Below are 25,973 nucleotides of genomic sequence, written 5' to 3' on the forward strand. Positions count from 1 at the left end.
TGAGGGAATAGCGTCACGGCTTGAGGAATGGCACCAAAAAAAAAAAGAATAAAAAGAGTGGGGCTCTATGGTGTCTCTTAGATGAAAGGATTAAAGTCTGCTGTTACATTTTATTTCAGTCAAGCACCAGTTCACTGGAGGTCTAAAAATGATTTTTTTTTTTATTTGAATCCTAGACTCCCCAAACATGATGAGTTTTGCTTGAAGGACGGCTGTCAGCTAATAAACATCCCAGGGCTATTAGTTCATAATTTTGGCACTTGGGGGATAAAAAAACGTTCAGATGACTGTGCTCATGATGAAATGATAAAAGTCTGCATGCATAAAAACACTCTAATAAACATTGTGAGGCGCTAAGAAATTGGAATGTCAGGGCAGGATGGAATACATATTAAACATCATGTCTCACGGCACTTCAAAGCAGCAGGGATGTAGTTACATAGAGGTCACCTATGACAAGTCCTTTAGTCTCCCTGCCTGATGCAGCTCTGTGGGGGCTGCTGCTAACCCAATTTATGTAGACTGTCACCGGGATTTTGCAGCGGTGACTGCTATCACACTGATCTACACTAGCCTCCTGCTGCTCACCAGGAAAAAAAAAGGGAGATATTTTCTTGTCATGTGGTTGTCAGATGTCACAGTTGCCAAGGACCTTGCAGTCGACTAATGCCTTTCAAGTTCTCGACCTCATGCCAGGGATGGGGTAAGTCCAGGAGAGGCCTCATGCTAAACTTATCAGCAGTGACTGCTAAGAGGCATGAGACTGACTACTGTGATTGCATTTCATATCAAAGGCAGGGCGCAGTTTGATCGGGCTACTTAATACAACAGGGTTAATACGGGGGAATTCACGTGCTATCCGACAGCAATATATATCTGTCAGATCTGTAAGAGGATAAAAAAAAGATGGCTAAGGAGATAATGATACAGAAATGGATGTGAAAGTGGGCTTATTGTTTTTACTCAATTTCACTCAAAGTAAAGTAGTAGAGAGCGGGGAGTGTTGGAACACTTTGTTTCAACGTCATTGTAAGGGAAATATAATAATAATAATAACAAATATATTCCACAACTAGTAGTAGTAGTAGTAGTAGTAGTATACTTTATTGTCCTTGAAAGGAAATTTGTTGTGGACTACATGTTGCTGCATGGACATATAAAAGACAGTTTAGACTTTACAATGATTAGGATAAACACTTATTCAACATACGTACAGATACAGGTACAAAGGAATTCTTATGTTCCCAAACCATACCGTAACACCATACCAGACTGTCCATGAACTGTGTAAAATAATGTCGAGTAGGCCTATAAATCCCACTTTTTGGATTGTAACAGCAATTAGGCATTATATATTGTATGCATGCACTTTGGTAATCAAATTTACTTCAAAACAGTTATTATTAGAATTATTAACGGGTTAGTTCACCCAAAAATGAAAATTCTGTGATTAATTACACTCATGTTGTTCCAAACCTGTAAGACCTTTGTTCATCTTCGGAACACAAATGTGACCCTGGATCACAAAACCAGTCACAAGTAGCACGGGTATATTTTTGGCAATAGCCAACAATACATTGTATGGGACAAAAGTATTGATTTTTTTCTTTTATGCCAAAAGTTATTAGGATATTAAGTAAAGATCATGTTCCATGAAGATGTTTTTTAAATTTCCTACCGTAAATATATAAAACATTTAATTTTGTGAGTGAATACAGCACAATTGCAAACATAAATGGACTACTTTAAAGGCGATTTTCTCAATGTTAATTTTTTTTTTGCACCCTCAGATTCCAGATTCAAATAGCTGTATCTCAGCCAAATATTGCGCTATCCTAACAAACCATACATCAATGGATTATTGGAATGGAAAGCTTACTCTTCAATTTAAAAAAATCTTCCCATGTGACTGGTTTTGTGGTCCAGGGTCACAAATTAAGATATTTTTTTTTATTTTTTTTTATTAAATCTGAGAGCTTTGTGACTCCCCATAGACTCCAACAAAATTACCACTTTCAAGGCCTAGAAAGGTAAAGAGTCAAGGCATCATTAAAATAGTCCATTTCATAAAAGATATCTTAATTTGTGTTCCGAAGATGAACGAAGGTCTTACGAGTTTGGAACGACATGAGGGTGAGTAATTAATGACAGACATATTATTTTTGGGTGTACTAACCCTTTAATTATCTTTTTTTTTTTTTTTTAAGAAAACAATTACATAAAATTGTATTATTTGTATAGGCTATACTAAATAATACTAAAATAATTGTTTATCAGTTTTAATGTTTTTATTTCATTTTTTTTGTAAACAATGTATTCTTTTAAGTTTAAGCTTTTATTTCAAATAGATTAATACAAGTGCACACAACTGGAAAATACGCCTATACAAAGTCCTATTTTATCAGATGTGACATTTTTAATTTTTTTATTTATTAATTTATTAATTTCAGCATCTGCTGTCATCTCAGGGGTGATGGTATGGCAGTTATTTCAGTTCCATCGCTCGTTTCTAATGGTTTTTGCAAGAATAAATACAGAATGGATCTTATTTAAGATTAACTGAATGCATTCATACATTTAGCTTGTAAAAGAAACTGGTATCTATACAGAACATAACTTTCAGCCCGAATGCATAGCTCAGCATTTGCCACTTAACTAGATGGACTTGTGGTGCAGAAAAGCTGTAGGATTCCGTGCATCACTTTCGAGTTGTTTACACTAAACCCCTGAGCCAAAGTCAGGCTCAATGGTGTGAACTTGAGAAGGATCACAAGGATGACTGTGGCACAGGCGCGTGGAGTGACAGATGCAGTCATTTACATGGCACCACGTGGATACGGTCCACTGACTACCACTCGCGCGCTCTCCGTTGCCCGTTCTGCCTCTCTCCGCGCGCAATCGGTTTACCTCCACTGAGAAAACAGGAGGCACTTTTCCTTTGCGTTTTCGCTGCCCGACCACAATGAAATCTTGGCAGCTAATTGCAGTCGTGGGAGATGCCCTTCAGGTAAGACACATGAGCGGTGGGGAGAAAGGAAAATGAGCACGTTGGTTAGAGGAGGAATTTGAACGCGAAATCGTGGGATGTTTTCAGTGTGCCGCCGTTAAACCTTCAGCCGACACGTTTTTCTTCTCGTTCGACTCTCGCTTGAGCCTTATTGCAACATCAAAGGTTAGTGGTGACATCTCAACAGCTTGGCTTGTATTCTTGCATCTTGATGCACGCCTGAGGTTTGTGGCGTTGAGGGACATTTCTCAGGGACTTGAGAGAGAGAGACCGGTGCTTTCTGCATGGCATGTGTTTTGGGTTCAGGCATGCTCTCAGAGATCTCTTGAGTTAAGGAATGGTCCATATCTCATGCTCTCTCTTTAATGGTCGATGCCAGTACACTGATACCATTTCTAAAGGACTTTGTGGTCGTTAAGATGTGGTTTACCTAGCTTGCAAAGTTACGCTTTCATCTGCTTGATTAAACAGGCTTTGAGATCATTGGGATTTAAATGTTACAGCGTTAGTTCTCTGCGTTATTTCCAAGGACTTTGCTGGTTCACCTGCGACTGGAAAGTTCATCTTCTCACACTGAAATCAATACATGCATCTGTGCGCTTGACAGTGGGAGTCAGGAAGAAAACTGTGCACTGCAAACGTACTTGATGTTGAAATCTGAAATAGGGTTACAAAGAAGATGACAAACAATAATGCCTTTCAGACTGTCACTTGGAGACAGACTGATAACTGCTTTCTCACTGCCTTATGCTCAGGGAATAGCGTAGTCTTTCGTGGACGTTAGTCACAAACTGACTGAACTTCTCATATGTAGACCTCATTTCATATAGAGAATAAAAAGCTTGAGAAATGTACCCTGCACCCTCTTATACAATCTAGTAGTATGCAGTTTACTAGCCATGTGTGAACCGTTTGTGGTGTGGTGTGTTCTGTTGTTTTTAATTTGAAATGTGATTATTATTATTTAATACACCATTTTTCCAGATTATCATTACAGTTACTTCAGCTGAGTTATGACGGCAGGTGTGATTTACACAGGTATTTGTGGACACACAGACCCTGGGTTCTGTTTTATGAGAGCGATCGTAACTTCCAGTTTAATCAGGCTCTGGTTTATTTGAAGCATCCTGGAGAACAGGTCTTAACCTTTCCCAGGTTAACATCAGAGACACTTTCACTTGAGTGGTTTACTCTGAGTCTGACTAATTCCACTGTCACTAATGTGTGGTCCGAGATCTGTCACATTTAAACCTTTAAGAAATATAAGATATTGCACCATGTTGAGTTGTACAGTGACAGTGGAATGCAGCTAAGCCACTCTTGATCTGTGTTTATGTCCTGCATTTGTTTAAACGAGCCACATCTGACTACTAACATAAAGCTTTGTGACATATATGACAGTTCTAATGTCTTAAATCGCCTGAAACCAGGCTTTTTTTGCTCAATACATAACATTTCTGTGTGACAGAGGAGGCATTTTGTGTTTAACTATAACACTAATAGTGTAATAAGGTAATTAAGAATCTGCTATTTTCATTTGTTAGCCGTATAGGCACAAGAGCACAAGAACCTACAATTTTGATTCGTAATTGTAATGCTTAATGGCCAGCTTCAATAAAGGAGTGCTCCCTGCACCCTGCTTAGTATATGGCAAAAGACCAATTTTCATTCTGGAGTCAATGGTTAAAATCGTGGTTTCCCACAGAGGAATATTATGCACAGAAAACAACAGCTGAGCCCGTATAAGGTCCTACACAATGCCGATGTTTTTCATTTTACTACAAATGGAGACTGAATCACTGTGGCTATGACACAGTGCCAACAAATGGAAGAAAATGTGCCAAGATCCATGGCACAACAATATGTCAAAACGCTCTGTATGATTTCTCCATGTCTCAGATGATTTGTGGTGTTATTTTCCACACCAAATGAATTTGGCACTAATAGATGAACTTTTAAACACCTTCCTGGAAAACTCTGTTACACTCTCAATGTTTTGAACAGGGAAAATAGGTTCTGATTGGCAGTATTCGTTTTGTGTGATTTTTATGTTTTTTTTTTGTGTTGATTTTCTGCGTTTATATGCGATACAGTACTGTATGTCTGCTGCATAGCATATAGAAACAAGCTTTGTGACATTCTGGTGAAGGAATTTGGTTTCTGAATAAAAAGCAGAGCTTAAGTTTCAAAATCCATTTCCTTCAAATATAGTCTACTTTGACTTGTAATGTCAGATAGTTTTCTAGCTGCTACCAGAGCAAGGACATTATAGAGCAGTGCAAATTATAAGGCCTGATTAAATGCTGTCAGTCAAATTCTTACCTGCCCAATCAGAACACTTGGCTCTTTTTGCCCTGACAGGATTGAAATCATGAGTAGGAAATGATTTGTATGATTTTGTCTTTATAAAGCCTTTTTATTTTCATCAGACTGTGATATAATGGAGTATTAGTCCTTAAGTTATAAAGCTCCTGAAGAAGCAGTACCTTATGTCTCAAATGCGTTGTTTGGTTGTGTTATGAATGTAGATAATGACACTTGTTTCTCTTTTTTTGTAGACTAAGAACTTTGAGTTGTCACTTTGAAATTGTAGTGTTTTTTTGTTTTTGTTTTTTAAATGGTAAATGATACATTTTTAAATAATTAGAAATTCATGCACATTATGCATTAAAATAACATAACTGTAACTGGCCTGTCTGTTCAATTTATTGAGCAAATGCGGTACCAGTCATTTGATTTTGTTTCACAATGCTACATTTAAATAGGCCGTGGAGAAATATGGAAGATTATATGAAACAATAGGATGTTATGTGGAGGAAAGACATGGGTTAATCCTGCAAAGGGGGAAGCTCATACATGGAAAAAAAAATATTAATTGACCTTTTAATTTTGATACTTTAGTCACATTTTTATTCTTTATGCTCACAGTAATTTCCAGAGAGAACATGACAGATAAGTTTTGCATTGACAATGACGTTTGTCATTGACTTCCACACAAAGCTGTTTAACCCTCTCTATTATTCCATAAAGGTTTTTAAAGCAGTCTGTTTGAGAATGCAGTCTAGACAGCCTTCGTCAAATTTGGTCTTTTCTATCAGTGCATGATAGAGATTTAAAAGCACAGACATGTGATGAATCTCATTAATGTGATGTACCAACCAAGAAGCCTAGTGCTAGGCGATAAGCAAGTGATTTATTGTGTAATCCCAGAGGGCGAACTGTAACTGCAGTTTCAAGAAGAAAGTATCCATGTTGGTTGTTTGTTGTCCTGGGTTATTAAGGGTTTCCAGTGCAATCGATAATACTGCTGCTTGTAGAAGGTCTGTGAATGAAGAAGACTGACAGAATAGCTGCTTAATAGCCTCAGGGAGGGAGATGCTTATTGGCCTGGAGAAGAAACCAGTTTATTGGAATGTAATGGTGTATGTTGGCCCTTGTGGCAATGAATTTCAGGATAATCTGTTTTTAATCCCAACTCTGTTTGCATTGATAAACACGCATTTGCAAATCTTAATTGGCCGTGGTCGTGGATTGTAGCGCTCAAAGCCATTAGCATTTAGCACCTGCATCATCCTCTTAAGAAAGCACCCCCAGCACATAGTATCTCAGTTGTAGATCTCATGCTGGCACAGTTATTTGTGTTGACATTTTTAATGTAATTGAAATTATGTTCACGGTGGGCAGAGTTAAATCTCTATCTCTATATCGTCAAACCATTAAGAGAGGATAAAGGGATGAAGATGTGGTGACACCTTTCAGTGTTAAACGAAATCATAGATGGCCAAACAAAACAGTGATTTAATTAGACCTAAGTGGAATTTGCCCGGTGTTGTGCAAGATTATATCTCCTCTGCAGAATTCAATCCCCTTTGGACCATTTGTAATGCCCGTAAAATTTTTTTTTAGCACATTATGACAATCTCTTCTTCTAGATAATTAAAAAAATCCTTTCTGGCCATCCTTTTGTTGCACTGGTGGTACAAATAAAACTATGCAATGTTATTTGATTTCGATTTCTGAACTTTGTTCAGTTGTGTTTATTTGTGCTGCTATTGTTAATTTGCTTATTTGTTCTTATTGTATTACTGACTGTATTTAATAATGTTTGAAATTTATATTAGTTAGTTGTTCTTTTGGCGGCTGATTTTTGTTCATGGTATTCAGCTGCAACAGAATGTTTTGCAAAAAGACACAAAATATAATGTTTGATAAATGTTTGACCATTTTGGAATCGATAAGAATTGGAAATGGAATCGCTAAAATTCAATACCCAACCCTAATTACACTCTTCTTACTGAAATATTTGTCAGTATAAGTACAGTACTGTGCAAAAGTCTTAGGCATGTTAATACCCCCCCCCCCCCCCCTCCCAAAAAAAAAAAAAAAAAGGTTTTAAGTCAGTTATTTATATCTTTTGCTGTAGTGTGTCAGTAGGAAATATCAGTTTACATTTCCAAACATTCTTTTTGCCATTAATTGTAATAATCCAGTGAGATTTGTGTATGCACAAGGAGTCTGACAACAGCCGGTATGATCTCACCATCATCGAGTCCGTCTGTGATTACATGAAGAAACAGAAAAAACTGAGACAGACTAAATCCAGAAGAACTGCGGGAACGTCTCCGAGATGCTTGAAGAAACCTTCCTGCAAAGCTACCTGAAAAACTATGCGCAAGTGTACCTGTCCTGGACAAAAGCCGTTTTAAACACGAAGGGTCGTTACACCATATATTGATTTGAATTAGTTAATAGAAGTTAAATCATAAATAAATTCAATTTGTGATTTTATTTTTGAAAGCATTCTCACTTTACAGCATTTTAACACAAGTGCCAGTACTTTTCACAGTACTGTAGCTTTGCAGGAAGGTTTCTTCAAGCATCTTGGAGACGTTCCCGCTAGGGCTGTAATCTCCCAGTCGATTAGTCGATTATTTGGTCGATACGTTCTGGCTCGACCCAAATTTCTGATTGGTCGATTTTTTGCCCCATTCAGTGTTGCCGCGTTCATTTCATCAGGTGGAAAGCACTAATTGCTAATGGGGGTGTTTTCAGAGCACCCCTGTTTCACAGGTAACAGTCTGTCTTCAGAACACCCCTCTTGATTTCACTTCTTTTGGATTAGCCCAACCCACTGGAGAAGAGAGACAGACTGAAGAAAGTAGGCTACTAGAAGGTTTGCTGAATATTATTTATTTAATTGTGAGAGCGTTTAATTCATAGTCAGTCAGTCCTCTTCTACCATGTCAACAAAGACATCGGCAGTGTGGCAGCATTTTTTTAAAAGTTAATAATCTATTCGTGTCTCAGCCGCGAAGTTGAGCTCCTATGCAGCGGCGTGTGCGAGCTGCACAGAGCGGCTGAAATGATAGTGTCTGTCAGTTGTTATAATACATATGACAAAAACAATTGTCTAAATTATGTTGCATATTCCTCAAAAGTTCTTGTGATGATATCACTAGTTGACAACATAGTACTATTTTCGGAAATTATAGGCTATGATATTGCGCAGGTACACGTGATGCAACGCTGTCAGAGCCGACAGAGTGTCAGACATCATTTCAGTGCAAAATAATTAGGTCAAAAACGATTTAATATACTGCAAATAGCCTACTAGTTTTTTATGTTTATTTATAATTCATTTAGGCTGACAACAAGGCTACCAAGTACTGCACACAGTGCGCAGCTAATTAATTTAAGTTTTTTTTTTTTTTTTTTTACATAATTTTTAGTCGATTTTTAGTCGAAAATTTTCGGACTTCAGTCGACCAAGATTTTCTTTGGTTGATTACAGCCCTAGTTCCCGCAGTTGTTCTGGATTTAGTCTGTCTCAGTTTTTTCTGTTTCTTCATGTAATCACAGACGGACTCGATGATAGTGAGATCAGATCATACCGGCTGTTGTCAGATTCCTTGTGCATACACAAATCTCACTGGATTATTACAATTAATGGCAAAAAGAATGTTTGGAAATGTAAACTGATATTTCCTACCGACACACTACAGCAAAAGATATAAATAACTGACTTAAAACCATTTTTTTGTGTGGGGGAGTGGGGGGGATATTAACATGCCTAAGACTTTTGCACAGTACTGTATATCTTACCTACTCTTCTAACTGAAATATTTTGACATTTAACATTTTGAGATTACATTTCAATTTTAATTTTAAACATTAAACTGTCGTAATTACATGTAGTGTAAGTGCAAATGTGTAGTGTATAAGTTAAGCTTTCAGGTTAATTTCGGTATCTGTTTGCTATACTGGTGAGCTATCTAAAACAGACATTAATGGTCTTTTCAACATATTTCAAATGGCATATCGCTATGCGATTTTTGTAGGAATTGTAAACATCCACTAAAGAGAGAGTACTCATTAAAAGTTATTTGAGCAAGTAATATTTAACAACTACATGTACTTACTATAGAGTTACGGTTAGGGTTTGGTTTAGGGTTAGTTACTTGTAATTATGCAATCATTTACTGTTATTACTATAGTAAGTACATGTATAAGTAACGTGTAAATACGTCACCTTAAAATAAAGTGTTACGCTTTCTTTGGTTATATGATATATGACATTTTGAAAGATATTAATAGTCACATTGACAAAGTTAAGACAAAATGCATACTATATTATTGCACAGCTCTGTAAAAAAAAGTCTGATATTTAAGAATATCCAGCTAAACTTGCTTACATAAAGGGATATAGCAATTTTCTGCTTGATTTGTTTATATTGTTGCAAAATGTAAACAATACAGCTCTAATCTGCTAAATGTGACTATAAGGTGTGAAGATATTAAGATATTTAATAAAATCACAATGTTAATTAAACATTAACATCATCATTTTCTTGTAAAGCTACTTTGAAATAATATATGTTGTGAAAAGCACAATACAAATAAAACTTACTTGACTTGACACAGATTTTTATTTAGGCACCAAATAGAGCTCCCATTTAAAGTTATATCAGTTAGATCCTGCGGGGTGACCGAATCTTGCCTGACACTGGAATGAGTCATCGATAAATGCTTTCATCACTAGCAAAATTTTAATGTTTGACGTGGTACGGTGCACAGATTAGAAATGTGGCTTTTGCAGGTCAATAGCTCAGGAGCAGTTAAGTGAAGAAAAATACGCCACCGCATTGACCTTCAGTCTCCATGTTCATGACATTCGCTGACGGGCATTAGCGGCGCACTTAATGTCTCCTTTAATTTGTGTTTGTTTGTAAATGATTTAATTGGCTCCTTGTATACGTTTAGGCTTTTGTATTTGAGGAAGGGTTACTAGTCACGTCAGTCTTCATGGACATCAAGATCTCATAGCTGAATGTTGGGCGTTTTGTCCTTAGGTTCTCTGAGGTTGGGGCCTGCTGGTGATGATAACAGTGATAATTCAAAGTGATTTCACACAGCATGGTTTTGTCAGACCAGTCACCAACACCCCGTGGCACGGCTACACGCTCATGTGTCTTAAATCCGCCAGAGGCTTTACCGTGGTGTGTTACACCAAGCCTTACTCATAGGTCAGATGAGTCATTGCTTTACTTTTTCGTTTACACGGTAACGCAATCTGAAGGCTTTTTTGAGAAGCGTGATAACAGATTGAGGCTACTCTACCTCTTATTTTAGACATCAGGGAGATCGCATGAGGTAGGGGCTCTCAATCTTTTTGTATTCAGTCAGTGGAAGTACAGTACAATACGTCAGGCTAACTCTGGGCAAAGTGCTGAGGCATGTTTTTTTTTTTTTTTTTTTTTACATAATTAGTTCAGACACTTATTCAACATAGAGGACTGCTCAAATTGTGAAATCACCCTGAGCTGTAGCGAACCTTCTCTGAACTCTAGAATCAGCTCTCCCTTGGTTCTCATCTACCTGAAAATGTGTTTTTTTTTCAGCCCCTTTTTATTATTTCCTTATTTCTACTCCCTCTCCTTTTTAAATGCTGACTTTTCACATGCGCCGTGCCAATTATTTCATGCTTTCTATGCGGCCTTGCATTCTCTCCTTATCGCAAATGGAAGAAAAGTCTTCAGCTGGTTATCAAAATGCTAATGCGCTTGAAAGGAAACATTAGTCTTCCCCAGTAAAATGTTATTAAATGTGGTCTATTTAATCTTGTAAAAGTATCACTATCTCTTCAGGATTTCCAGATGTTTGCGCTTTGCCCGTACCTTCCGTCTTCATTCTGATGCAGTGGTGGTTCATGGTGACTCGAGGTGCCTGAGTGAAAATTGGCTGTTGTCCTCAATCTTTTTAAGTGAAATCTGTAAAACAGAAGCATCTTTATGTTAAGCAGTTATTTAAAACCAGTTCAGGGGTTAGCCCGAAGAAAAGGAGGGGGGTTGTATAGGGATGCACCGATACTACCATTTTTGCCAGATCGGGTATCGGTCAGACGAGGCCGATCCAAATCCGATATTGTGCGTATACTATTCTGTGTTATTGTTAAGCCCCACAAAAGGCACACAAACATTATAAAGCACCATACGTTTTCGTGCACAATATTATAAGTGTTCTGAAGTCATAGTATAATGTGAGATAGATAAACGTTTTTTTCACAAAATGTTCAGATTTTATACAATTATTGTGCACTCGTGATTTTTCTAGACTAAATTTTACTGCTGAATTATCCACTAATCTAGTTTATAATAGCATTTATGTCAGATTATGATCATATATTTTTGTCTGTATTAAGTAGATTGTGTTTAAGGCGAGACACTACAGGTGAATAGGGTAACATTTTAAAATAATAGATATCACCATGAAACTTCCTCAGTTGATTACTTACACAAGTATATATATATATATAAAAAAAAATGTAATACAAGTTTTAGAAATTTGTATGTTTAATTATGCAAATTAGGCATTATCTCATTAAATATGCACAATTTTGCATATATTTTCGGTAGATAGATCTGAACATATGATAAAGCCAGGTGCAAAATTATTTTTTCATTTTGTTTACACACAAGATGAAAATAAAAACTCAGATTACAGGATATATGCTTTCATTACCTAGGGAATCAAAATATAGTGTCCATAGCCATAAAAAATAGATTTTCGCCATATTTTTTTTAATTAAAATGTCACATAAATCAGGCCAGGAATGATTTATTAACAAATCCCTCTGAAAATATCTTCAGAATACTGCTAAGTGTATAACTGGAAAGTTTGGTGTGCATAGGTGCTACATAGTCTGAGATGTTTGTACTGGAGAATGACAAAAAACTAATTTTGAGAAAACGGCAGTTAAAGATTTAAATAGCTCTAAATGAGAAATCGTCGTTAGCTTTAAATCCCCCTTTGGACATTCACGATTGGTTACTGCTAGAAAGGAAATGCCCAAATTTGGGTTACATAGCGTTGTGCAGGAGACTCAGAGCTTTACAGTGACAGACTCCAGTAAACAGACGGATCTCGGCGTGTCGCGTTGGAATGCTAACTTCCTGGTAAATTCGGGAGAAACTTACTGCCGCAAGTAAACAAAATGTAATAAAATAAACATCTTAATGTATATTTTCAACGTTTTCTTTATAGCAGCTTGAAAGAACACATATTGAAGGAGTAAACTAGCCCAAAATCTCAAAACTGACCACCGCATGAAAATCTATGTTTTTGCCTGCCGTGTCTCGCCTTAAAGGGATAGTTCACTTTGAAATAAAATTTTGGTATGTTTTAGCTTACCTCAAGGGCATCCAAGATGTAGGTGTCTTTTTTTCCGCAGTAGTTTCAATTTTGATATTTTTAGGTCAAACCGTTCTTGTCTGTCAGTCATATAATGCAGGTCGATGGTCACTGTCTCAAAACACAAGCACAGAGTCCAAATTAAAACAATTCCCCATCGTCCAAATTAAACAATTCCCCATCGTAAGTACACATTGATGGCCTAAGACACGAAACGAGCGGTTTGTGTGAGAAAACGAACAGTATTTATATCGTTGTTATCTCTTGAACACAGCACACGTCCAAATGATCTGACGGCGCGGGCGGGTATAGATATATAAATAGATGTCGCCTTGGCTACTGCAGTTCATTGGAACGAAACCGTAGCCAAGCGACATCTAGTGTATACATCTATACCCGCCCGCGGGCGGGTATAGATGTATACACTAGATGTTGCCTTCGCTACTGCAGTTCATTGGAACAAAACCGTAGCCAAGGCGACATCTATGTATATATCTATACCCGCCCGCGCGGTCAGATCATTTGGACGTGTGCTGTTTTCAAGAGATAACAACGATATAAATACTGTTCGTTTTCTCACACAAACCGCTCGTTTCGTGTCTTAGGCCATCAATGTGTACTTACGATGGGGAATTGTTTAATTTGGACGATGGGGAATTGTTTTAATTTGGACTCTGTGCTTGTGTTTTGAGCCAGTGACCATCGACCTGCATTATATGACTGACAGACAAGAACGGTTTGACCTAAAAATATCAAAATTGAAACTACTGCGGAAACAAAGACACCTACATCTTGGATGCCCTTGAGGTAAGCTAAAACATATAAAAAATTAATTTCAAAGTGAACTATCCCTTTAACACACAAAATAGTGATTTTCAGTTCAACACAGAGTTTTAGAAATTCTACTTGATTAAAAATCTAGTTACCAATCTACTTGATTGGTATCGGATCGGATCGATTCTGAAAAAATGGTAACGGTGCATCCCTAAGTGGTTGTGTGTAGGGTGACTAGCGCAAGCAATAAGCAAAGTTTATTTTGTAATATACAGTCCATGTAAAGCTGAGTGCAAAACAAGCACTCCATCTGTCTGTCCATCAGTATTGCTATGACAGCCTGAATAATAGTTTACCTGTGAAGGCAAATCACACTTTTCCCTCCGTTTGCACAGGTATAAATGGTCATAAACAATTGACGTGCCTTTGTTTGCTGTCAAAACAGAGATGAAAATGTTCCTTCCCATTAAAAGTGCATCGAACAATTGCTTTCGCATATTCTCTTAATGACATTAGTTTCTCATCAGCATGCACTGTACAATAAGTCATTTGCAATCACATTTCCCCTCGGAGTTGGGATTTGGCGCTGCACCAAATGAGGGATTGGGCCATGCTGGTAAACGGTGTTAAGATTCTGTCCTGACCTTTGATTAAACCTCTCCTGCGGGCTCTGTCTATGTTGCTGTCAGACAGACGTTTGCAGGATTCACAGGATTATGGGGTATTATGCAGATGCCGTTCCTTAAGACAACATACATTTTCTGTTTAAAAAGCACCAGCGAGACTGGAATTGTTTGCATTTTTTGCCTATGTGATTGACATTGGGGTGGGAGACGTGTCTTGAAGGGTTCAAGCTGTTGTCGCTTGTTGTGATTGGCTCATCCAATTGGCTCATGGATGGCTACAGTAGAATGTATGTCTGTGAGCACTTTGAGGACCAGATGTTGGCGTTACCTGTCATGTTGGAGCTTTTCAGCTGGTACTTAGAGATCACAAATGATATCAGGTGGGTATTAACTCTAATGTGCTCAGCCATTTCTCCATGAAGCCTTACATTTCAGGTCCCACTAGACATCATCCCATCTGTTGAAATTGTGCTGTGTGGATTATTATCCAGCAGTTTGACATGAATCAGGTTTTCCTCTAGTGCTCCTGGTCACATGTTCTGAGTTATTTTTATCATGCTTTATTTTTTTGTTGCAATATTTTCTCTCTTCACCTCAACTTTATTTTGCGCCTGATACTCAATGTGTTCCTCCAAACCCCAGTGTGGATGGCTGGTAAAACCCTTTGAGATGAGATTCCTTTTCATCAGAGGTTTTGTGATGTATTCTAAATCTGCTTCTTTGGCTTCATCCTCGTCCACGTTGAGCCGCGGAGGTCGCTCCTGAATCTCTTTGGGTTTGGCGTGCATGGTGAGGTTTTGATGTTTATTTTGCCATGGGCGACGAAGGCCTGTGCCAGAACAGAATTGGCAGTGTATCAGCCAGAATGAATGTTATGCAACCTGTGACAACTCAGAGGACTGTGTTGGTGTGAAATATCAATATGCACAATACAACAGCACATAAAACGCCACATGGCAGTGTAAACAGAAACAAACTGTGTCAGGGAGATAGTGAAGATAATCCTGACATCTATGGATGAAAATGGGATTCGCAAAGGTGACTGATCAAGAGAACGCAAAGCTAGACCTCTCCGTTTACATCCAACTTGTGGTACAGTCTGTTCTTTTGGCATCCACGTGGCTGTATATCAGGTTTTAAGGTATATATGTGTGGCGCTTGTCATCGTTTTACACTCTATGGTCTTCTCTGTGAGGGGAAAAATGCTCAGAAAAAGCCATTGATGTGGATTATAATTTTAATGCCCCACAGATTTCATTTGTTTATTTTATTATGTTAATGAATATCATAATCCTCATGGCGACTGTTCCTGCCTTTTCAGAGAGAATTTCTGATGAACCTTTTTATCTCTAATACACAGCACGTGAGGCTTCATAACAGCCCGTCGAGACACCAGCACTCATTTTCTCTCAGGTGAGCCTTTAATTGCATCTTCTTTACTCAGTGACATCTTTCCCATCATGGTGGGCTGCTCTCCTATGCAACTAGGCTCACACTTACTCAATAAGTGGAACGGTGGCAGCTGTCATTTCATGCCTTATTATTACTGAAAAGGACTTTCTAGTCTTTAAAGATCCACTGACTATCAGCCTTGCTTCGATTTTGCAAACACTGCAGATGCTAGACATCCTCTTACAGCCATTTTGGCAGACCGTTGGCCCCAGTTTAGGGAATCCTCTTCCAGTTGAGGAAAACTGCTCTTAATCGCCCTCCATAAACTGCCTGGCTGCTGCAAAACAAAAATCAATTTTTTGCTCCAGGATGATTTTGGGGTGTAATGGCGAGCATCTGACAGCTAACTTTTGGCCATCTGTATGAAAGGTCACCGTCGACGGACTTCTGTCACTTTAATGCGTCGCTGGGGACGCACAGGCTATATGTACTCTAATCTGGGAACACCCCGCTGGGAGGAGCTCTGCTACTGTATCGCTTCCTCTTGTCGCAGCTCAATGCGCATTCACAGAGTTCCTAAATTGAGATTAATAATGTCATCTACAGCTCGAGTTTACAGACAGCGGTTTCCACCCCTCCTCTCTCCACCTTCAAAGTCCAGCAGACCCATTTGAAAATAATATAGAATGGGCACAGGGAATATTAATATTCTTTACAGACCACATGCATACACAAGCATCATCAATTTTCCAGACTTGTTTGTATACATTGACTCTTTGACATTCAAACCCAAGGTATCCTCCCCCACCAGCTCGGAATGAGCGGACAGCATGTGTGCGAGAGAGTGCGTGGGCAAAGTGTCATGGCTGCGCAGTGCCAAGAACAGCTCCCCACATTGTTAACAGTGTTCACTGTCTGCAGACGTCTGCCTGGTTGTGGAATGCATGAAGCTTAGGACACAATTGTGAAGGACAAGCTCAACTTTCATGAAGCACAAAGGCAGTTTTCCTTTCACATTTTTTCCCCCATTCTTTGTAAAGCCTGGGTTGTGCAGTAAAATAACTTTTCTATTTTAATGTTTTAAAATGTAATTTTTTCATGTGATGTCTGTCTGTCAATCAATCTATCTATCTATCTATCTGTCTGTCTGTCTGTCTGTCTGTCTGTCTGTCTATCTATCTATCTATCCATCTATCCATCTATCCATCTATCCATCTATCCATCTATCCATCTACCCATCTACCCATCTACCCATATCATCTATCTATCTATCTATCTATCTATCTATCTATCCATCTCAATTTTTTAAATACAATTTCTATAGGTGCATTCACATATATGTAGTAATTTAAACTATTTTCTTTCAGTCAAATACAAATAGCCGTTCTGCATACTGTTCTACATTATTGTGGCTCTGAGCCAGTTGAAAATCAATATAAAACAATACAACATTCTTTCTTTGATTTTTTACATATATTTTTGTAGTGATCAAGGCAGATGCAGGGCTGCAACTCACTGTGTGTGGTTTTTTTTTTTTTTTCAATCCACTCATTTAAAATATCAACATAATTCTCACAGGCTTTCATAGTCACGTTTATTACCGTGGCATTTAACTGTGGAAGTCAAATCACCTTCATAGACTGAAAAATCCTTGAAATTCTTGGAACATGAGAAATCTTGAGATCTTGAGATTTGCGGAGAATAAAAGCTTCCCTCAACACGGCATCAGTGACTTGGCTTATTTCATCCACGCCTCATTCTCTCCCACTATTTCATTTGTTGCACTTCCAAGGACTTTTGAAATAACAGTGCCAATTTGTGCAGCACGTTTTTTCCGGATAATTATAATCCAAATTAGCCTCTACATGATGTGTCAGTGTTTTCCAGAAATGTGGTGGCTGTGCTAAAATCTATTTTGCAGCGGTTAAATGAAAAAAAATTCCAGTCATTAATGAATATTTTAAGCTTCTTTGTTCTGGTGACTTATTTCATTGTATAGTTAAATAATTCAGCTCACATGTGGCAGAGTAGGCCAAAAGTGATTATGCCACAGATGCTTGTATGTAGCTGGTATGTTTTCAGTCTAGCTTGCATGTATTCAATTAAATCCCAGCTCTGTACGTGACGACAGCGAAGTTTTAAAAGGAAACCATTTGCTTCCGACTGGCTCGCTGATGGCGATAGCAGCAGTGGTGTATCAGTTGACTAATTGGAGAGGCTCTCCTCGCAGTGTTCTCTGCAGAGCCTGTTGTTTTGCTCATTTGGTGTGACAAATAGCAAGCCTGTGGAGGATGCAAGGCCTGGGTGCTGTTCTGACCTATGACATCTCATTTGTTTCTGATAAATGGCCATTTTCTGGAGGTGCATGGTTCACTTGAGAGGCAATTGCCAGGTATGAGTCGCCGCCTTCTGTGACATCAAAAAAAGCCATGGCCTTCCAAGATTTTGCCAGAAATGTTTGCTTTGCTGGTTGCTTTTGCAACACCATGTCATGTAGCTGCTGTTGTAATAATTAGATCTGATCGTTATGGCAGCTTTATTCATATTCATTATTGGCATTTACTTTAAAAAAGCTTGTAAAATGTGTATTTACATTGACTTCTGCACATTCGTGCACCATCATTAGCTTTGGGTAGTTTCAGGCAGTGTTTTGCAACCTTTTTTGTCTTCTGTTCATTGGCATCAAGCCAGTAAAGTGAGTTTTTGTTCAAAACGTTTTTATAGATATTGTGTCCCTTGAAAGAGTCTCTTTCTTTACAAAAGAACTGAAGAAAATTATGACATTAGTCACTATTATCTATTTTTATCCACTGGCAGCTCTGATATTTTTAGTTTCAATTTGTGTTTTGTAGGTTTAACAAAGTAAAATCTGAAAATTCTGTCATAATTTCCTCTCCCTCATGTTGTTTCAAACCTCTGTGAATTTAATGTACTGGTCACTCTTTTTCTTGAAGTTACAATAACTGTGGACTGGAATATTCGAAATCTTTATAAAATTATCATAAATTTTGTCTATATATTCAATACATTCAAGTCTTCTGAAGCCATATGACACTTTATGTGGGAAAACGACTGAAATTGAAGTAAATATTAAGTCTTAACATCCACTTTGGCATGTTCATGTCTAATATATTAACAAAGCATCCTATAGTAAACCTATTATAAGTGTTTATATTTTAAACCGTTTTATTGAACGCCGGATAAATTGTCTTCAGCTATAGTCCCCTTGAGATCATTTCCATCTAAATGTTATTTCTCTTGAGCCTAGTAGTGAATGTTTTATGAGCAGTAGGATAACCATATTCATCCGCAGTGTCATGGAGAGCCAAAGCACAAACAAAACAATGTTCTTCCACAAAATGCATGCAGTTTTGTTTTTAACTGCTAGAGGGCCAAACGCTACATAGTGTAACTTTTGAGAATGTGCAAGAACATCTTGTTTAAAACATGTCAAATACAAAAATTGGAAATACAAAATATTCTTAACTTTATTCTTAAGTTAGAAAATAAGAAAATGGCAGTTAAGAAGATTTTCACTCTTAAGAATGTTTTTTTGAATCCGGCCCCTGGTTCTCAAACTTACTCAAAATTGTTAACGGCTTATTTGAGGGCAAGATCAGTTTATAACTTAAATTTCTTACATTTAAAAAAAACTATCAGATGGCTTCAGAAGACTAGAAATATAAAGCATGACTTGTATGGATCACTTTAATAATAATTCATTATGCTTTTGTGTCATTGAAAGCTGGGTCCTCATTCATTGCAATTGCATGGAAAAGAGCAACCAGCACATTGAACATTTCTTCTCATAGAAACAACATGAGAGTAAGTGAATCATTTTGGATGATTTATTTCTTGAAGCACCTCCTACGAGACATGAAGCCATGTTAGGCATAGTAAACATTTGTCTTGTATGTGACTATTGTGTCCTCCGACTTACGAATGTCTCATGGCACAGAGCAGGCAAATGACTCCAGGGTCATGAATGAAGATGACACCGGTAATAATCCCTACACTTGCTCCCTTAAACTTGGCAGTAGTTTCTGTTTATGTAAATGTTTTTCTCATATAAAGGAGGCCATCCGTTGTCTGCCGCGTGGGGCTGAGCATGTATGTGTGTGGAGATAAGGATGCTTCGGGTGGACTCGTCTGAGCCAGAGAGAGCGCGAGAGAAACTGCTTGTTGGAAGATAAACAGGGCTAATTAGAATATGCATTTGTTCAGTAATTCTGTCCATAATTGAGATATTTTAATCTTTGAACATGCCAGCTATTTAGAAAAGTCAGTCGTAGCTTCCCGCGTCGATCTGAAACATACTGTGTAAACGCGGCTTTTCAGACACACTGGCAACATACCAACAGGACAAGGAAAACACTTTTTTGGGATTAGCTCCCCTCTTCACTCACAACGCAACTACACAGCGTTTGCAGCAAATCATTTAGACATAAGCACCCTTTGTCCAAAAAGTGGAGGCAATCCACAAATTTTTTTTTTTCTTTTTTGATCCTTGTGCATTGTATGTTTGGATATGATTGCATGGCAATGCATTTGAACAGGCCATAGTTATACAGGGATCCAGTGGCTCCCTGGTCTAATCACCCACCTAATCTACAGAACAAACTCCAACGCGGCTCTATAAGTCGATAGCACTTCAGGCAGGGGAACAGGAAGTCTCCTGCCGCTCCGCTGAGAGATAAAGGCGCCGATAGCAGACATTTGGCACAGTGCAGCCATTGTGTTAGATCAAGATGTGCCTCCTGAACTGATGGGTGCTGTGAATTCTGATTCCACCTCTCTGCCGTCTCAGGACGAGATATGTAGATGGCCTACAGAGAGACGGTGGAGACTAAATGAATATGAAAATGAGCTCAGGGAATGGATTGCTATTCAGCTGTCTTTCAAGTCTCTAGTGGTGGATGGGGCTGTTGCTGCCCATGTTTTTAAATCACGAGAATAAAGGTGAAAATGACATTGTGTGTATGCATACATGATTCGAAGGCATTTGTACGTACCGTTGGCTCTTTTAATATTTATATATTCTAAATATATACTCTAAAATGTCACTGCATTTTTGTGAAAATATGTTTATATTCTTTAAAATATTTATTCTTTTAGTTTAAAAAAGATTATAAAAAATATCTAAATTAAATGTGTATATATTTTCAAAGTAAATGATGTTAATACTATCATACATTTTATTATGAAATACTGTACCAAATGTATACTATTTATTTCCAAAAGCTTGATTACAGTAAAACTACATGTGTTGTCCTGCTAATGTAATCTTTCACATTTTAAAACCTTTTTATAGTGTTTACTTTTTAATTAAAAAGTTGGTGTTTTTTACATTATTTTTCCGTAAAAATGGCAGTGAACAATTGCTTGTTCATATTAAAGCTTAATTATATTTTGTTTGCTATTAGAGCAGCCAAGGCCATTTAAAATCTTCAGTACCTCAAACAATAAACTGTAACTCAGCCCAGAATATATATATATATATATTCTTATTGAAATATTACTGAAGTAAATATATTTCCCTGCCAGTAAAAAAAGTCTCAGTTTCTCTCGTATGCGTTTGATGTTCTTGGTGACTTCAGGAATCAAAGCGTCTCGTTTCCGTGTGTTCTGACGTTAAAAACCTGTAATGTAATTATAAATGGATGCATATTATGAATAGGAACATCAGGTCTATTTTTAGATTTTGTTTCATAGCCACCATGTACCTTTTAACATATGCCTGTCGCCCTGAAGGAGACATCACAGAACAGCCCCCTCCTTTCCATTTGCTCTCCTTAATGCAATACGTGTTAGGCATCAGTATTTGGTTTTTGGCATGTACAGCTCGCTCTCGTGATCTGCCGTAATAGAGGGGGTTTGTGGCACAGCTAAGCACGCTAGATGCGGCAGTTTTCATAAATAAGCTGCGTGCTGTTTAAAGAGCAGCTCTAGGTTGCTTTGCCTCTCATTACCGCTCATGTTTTAAATGGGGTTTAGGATGAAATTCTGTCTGCTTAACCCCAACGAAATTACGAACACTTTACTAGAAAGACGTCAGGGAGATAAAACGGTCCTTGGGAAATGGCAAGCAATTAAAAGTATATTAGCTGTTCAAGGCCAAAAATAATTAAAGCTCTCAGACCATTGTGTTTTAGAAAATAGCTGCAGGCAGCAATCATAAGAGGTGCACACTGAGTCAGAAGTCACCGCATACATGAAATGTTCTGCCACGGCCCGGCTACACTACAGCCAAAAATAAGCAGCCATCAAAGCTTCCCTTTTGATTTGGTGCTTCTCATTTTCTGCGTAATGCCATTTTTTCCACTGTGCTTCACGCAAGCGTATCACATTACAGCATTTAGAAATGAGATTGGATCTGCGTATTTAATCACACCAATGCAATTAGTTGGTAGGAACAGAATGAACAGAATTGGAACGCGTCAATTGCTGGATATATGGATCCGGGTGCGCAGAGACCCCCGGAAAACGCTAAATTGCAGGCGGTAGGACTTCAATCCAAGGACAAAACAAGAACAACAAAAACTGATATTGTAGTGAAATTAAAGGATCTTTCCTGGGCATTGTGCAGTCCAGTGAACATGACCTCAGACATGACGCGAGGATGTGCTGCATGCTCTCTAGTTCTCGGGTTTAAACTCGCATACGTTCACGCGGTGGCCTTGTGTCAGCCGGTGACTGTGGTCCATCATGCTCCTAGACAAATCTCTGTGGGCTCGATGTGCTCAAAGGCAGTTCTTTCCACTTTAACAGGATTTGCACAGATGAGACGAGTGTGCACCAAGCACCGCGGAAACATTATATGCCCCCTCCGGGATACCGGATAGATGCAACTTTTATCTCTTTTCTAATCATATCCTAGCTGTTGTTTGTTTGTCATTGCCGTGCAGTGTCATTGATGGTGGTTAATATCAAATGAGAAAATGAGATTTTATATCTCTCAGATATACTGTCATTTAGTTTCATGCTAATGTCACATTTAAAGTAGATTTGGTGTAGAGTTGTCTAAGGAAATATGCAATGCCTGATTGATGGGGATGAATCTGTTTGTTCATAAACAGCTCCTCATGTGCATGTAGCACAAATTTGATTGAAATTGAATAATATTGAAGTAGAGACAGCTCTTTTTTTGTATTGTATTGTGTGACATACATTTGTGTGAAACATTATCAAAAAAATAGTATATATTTTTTTCAGTGATACAATCTGACAACAATGGTTTGGTGAAAGGTGGGACTTCCACTTCTCCACCTTACACTATCTTTGATATGTATTATAGATTTGTGATGTCATAATGTGCTAGACTACTGTGTGAGTCTCTTGACTCAGTGATGGGTTCATTAAAAGGTTAGACTCAGTCTCTGTCCTGCTCATGTGAATTTTAAATGGCTAGGCTCTCTATGTTCACATTTTTTGATGATTTACTTCCTGTCAGCTTAATTTTGGTTTATAAATGACAGCGTTTTTCAGAAAAGCATCATATGATCATGCAAATGTACGCGACAGATGAGCATTTATTTTCATTTTATGTTTATTGAAATTTTGATAAGACTTTTTTGTGGAACATGAGCTACAAAAGACATGGAGAAGGATAGATGATGACAGAATCTTCCACGTAAACCAAAATTATCTTTGGAAGACGCAACTATATATATAGCCTACTGTTAAAAATGTTGGTGTCAGTTTGAAAAGGAACAAAAAATACTGTTATTTATATGTATAATGATGCAGATTATTTATATTTAAAATAAATGCTGTTCTTTTGAACTTTTTTTTGAACAACTGTTTTCAATGTTGATAATGATGAGACATATATCTTAAGCAGCAAATCATCATCTCTGAAGGATCATGTCATGTGACATTGAAAATTCAGCTTTTCCATCACAAAAAAAAAAAAAAAAAAAATTATATTATATTATATTATATTATATACTTGCTGGTTCTGCTGTTCCTGGAGGGTTTGGGACGATTTTTTTTGTTGACAAGATACTACAATTAGGTCCATTCCAGTTTGGTTTTCTTTTTCTCCCTATAATCATCAAAGTTTCCTGCTGGCATGGTATAAAAGAATTAAGCTCCTTGGGTAACATACTGATGAGTCCTCTTGCTGAAGCTTGAAGACAATTAGAATATTTGAGTATTTTTCAGTGTTCAGAGGAGGAGAATTGATTCATTAATGAGGTATTATTTGTGCATTCCTATTTTCAGCTACACAGGCGAGTGTTTTAGTGTTCAGGCAGTCAGTGTTCAGGACATTCTTATGGGCTTGAGGTGCTTCCTTCCTCCTTGGTGAAGGATCAGATATATGAATAGTGCAGAAAATATAAATAAATGCATCTTGAATAGAAAACCTTGAGGAAAATGAGCGCAGCGGTCATTTCCCGATGCATCACACCATGCATTTTCCTGCTAACTTTACAGCTGCAGACTCGAATGAAAGGACACGAGCGCATGCTTTTGCCCCAGGGTGGGACGCTTCACATGGACGGGGTGTCTCGCTTAGCTCAAGAACAACGAAATTACTACGCTGCAATTTCAACAACCCTGTGTGGAAAACAATCGTCGCATGTCTATGGCCAAAATACTGAGTGAGAAATCTGAGCGTCTGATAAAAGGAACAATTTGCTCTGTCATTTCAAAATCCCAAGGAGGGAAGGCTTTTGTGACAAAGTGTATAGGCAGTGTGTGAGAATACCAGTCCATCTTTGAGTCTGTCAGCCGCGCTGTCTCCACGGGAGTGTGATGACTATGCTAAGGGAAGGCTAACCTTTGCGAGTTCGCTGCTGTTCTGGAGAGGAGTCAAAGAACTGACACCATACGGAGAGGGAGGGTGTGTGTCGATGTGTGCGTGTGTATGTGAGTGCCGCGTGTTTTCGAAAGGGGCGTTTTCGCATTTTCTTGAATCTAATGGGTTCGGGCACACATTGACAGCACGTTAATTCCAACCAATACATTATTGAATGAAGCTACAAATGGTAAAGTAGGTCAAAGGGGGGCCAAAAAGCAAAGGTATGAGGCTGGATTTTGCTGGATTTTTAACGGGTATGTACACCCAAATAGGTCTATAATACCTCTGTCTGTCTGTCTCTATCTATCTATCCATCTATCCATCTATCTATCATGTCTGATTTATTGTAGTTTTATTTAATTATTTTTATTTTGTAAAGATGTGTATTGCTTGTGTTTTGTATAAATATTTTTTATAGATTTTATTTATATAGAATAAAATTAAAATATCCCATTATTTTATTTATCCTATTTGTTTTTGCTTATTTAAAAAAGAAAAATAGTTATTATCATGTAGTTTTTTTTATTATTTTATCATTATGTCTAGATGTATTTTGTTATTTAATTAGTTATTATTGCTATATAATTATCCTCAAATATTTGTAATTATTTATTCATTTATTTTATTTATTTTTACAATAAAATTGTGTATTTTATCTTAAATAAATGAATGCATATCAATAATATACAGCACATTAGTTAATTATAATTCTGTGAAAATGTTTGCACACAGGTTGCATACTTAAATACAAACGCATACGTGGTTAGTGAGTGAGTCCCAATAAGTCTACAGTAACGTGCATGCATAAATGAACCTTTTATATTTTTGACATGACTGTTTAACCATGACGGACACAGCTTTTCCAGAAAATTAGACATTATCCTTTGACAGACCATGTATTAGTGTGACACTGTGGGGTCTTTCAGAGGACCCAGTGTTCGTCATGGTCAGTCACTGCTTCTGAGTGTGTGCCAGTGAGGAGAGCTGGGCATCGGCAGACACTGCGCTCTCCATGCCTGCTGCACAACTGCAGGCCGCTTCTTTGTGCCTGGAAACATGGTGCTGGGGGTGGGTACCTGAACCGCCGCCAGCTTCGACTCCTCTGCTGGCTCCTCAGACATCTCCACCATCTGCTGAAGGGGATGTACAAATTGGACATTGGCAGAAACATCAAGGGGGTACCAACCTGACCCAAAGATGTATCCAAAATGACACGCATTTTGCCCTATGCGACACCAGTGGCTGGAGATCGTCACAATAACAGCATCTTCACTATATTTTTTATTCATCACTCTGCAATTGTCTCTCTAAACTTCAAACACTAAGCATTGGCACCATTGCATTTGAGGTCTAGGCATGCTGAAATTATTTTGTAGTGATTATATTAAGAATTCACATGACAGCTGATGAAATATGGCAAGATCTGAGTAAATATTCTTTAAAATGTCTTTTTTTTTGTGGAGGAAAAAAAACAACAGGGTAGAGGTTTGGAAAGACATGAGTGAGAGTAAATGATGACAGAATTTTCACTTTTGAGTAAACCGTTCCTATTACACCATTGTTCGTACTGTTGCTATGACAGTTGCTTCCACCTTTTCACGGTTGTTTCATGGCCGTTACAGCTCCACTGGTGACTGTCGTCTTCTGCTTGTCCCGTTTCTGTGACTTTTATTTGTTCTGCCTT

At 37.9% G+C, this 25,973-nt stretch overlaps 1 protein-coding gene across 4 annotated transcripts in view; it reads left to right on the forward strand.

Annotated features, from left to right (window-relative positions):
* Window positions 1-668: 668 nt before the first annotated feature.
* The window catches only part of rbfox1 (RNA binding fox-1 homolog 1), a 257,018-nt gene continuing 231,713 nt past the window's right edge, over window positions 669-25,973 (forward strand). Inside the window, exon 1 of one of the 4 annotated variants that reach the window (XM_084399705.1) lies at window positions 669-703. Coding sequence is in view for 2 of the 4 variants with exons in the window: in XM_084399701.1 (XP_084255827.1) it covers window positions 2,963-3,007 (45 nt within the window). In the remaining 2 variants the exon portion in view is untranslated. Of the gene's footprint in view, window positions 704-2,810; window positions 3,173-25,973 lie in introns of those variants that run through there. The other 3 variants (XM_084399704.1, XM_084399701.1, XM_084399707.1) reach the window with 3 other exon arrangements.

The sequence above is a fragment of the Rutilus rutilus genome (genome assembly GCF_951802725.1).
Source record: "Rutilus rutilus genome assembly, chromosome: 1".
NCBI lineage: Eukaryota > Metazoa > Chordata > Actinopteri > Cypriniformes > Leuciscidae > Rutilus > Rutilus rutilus.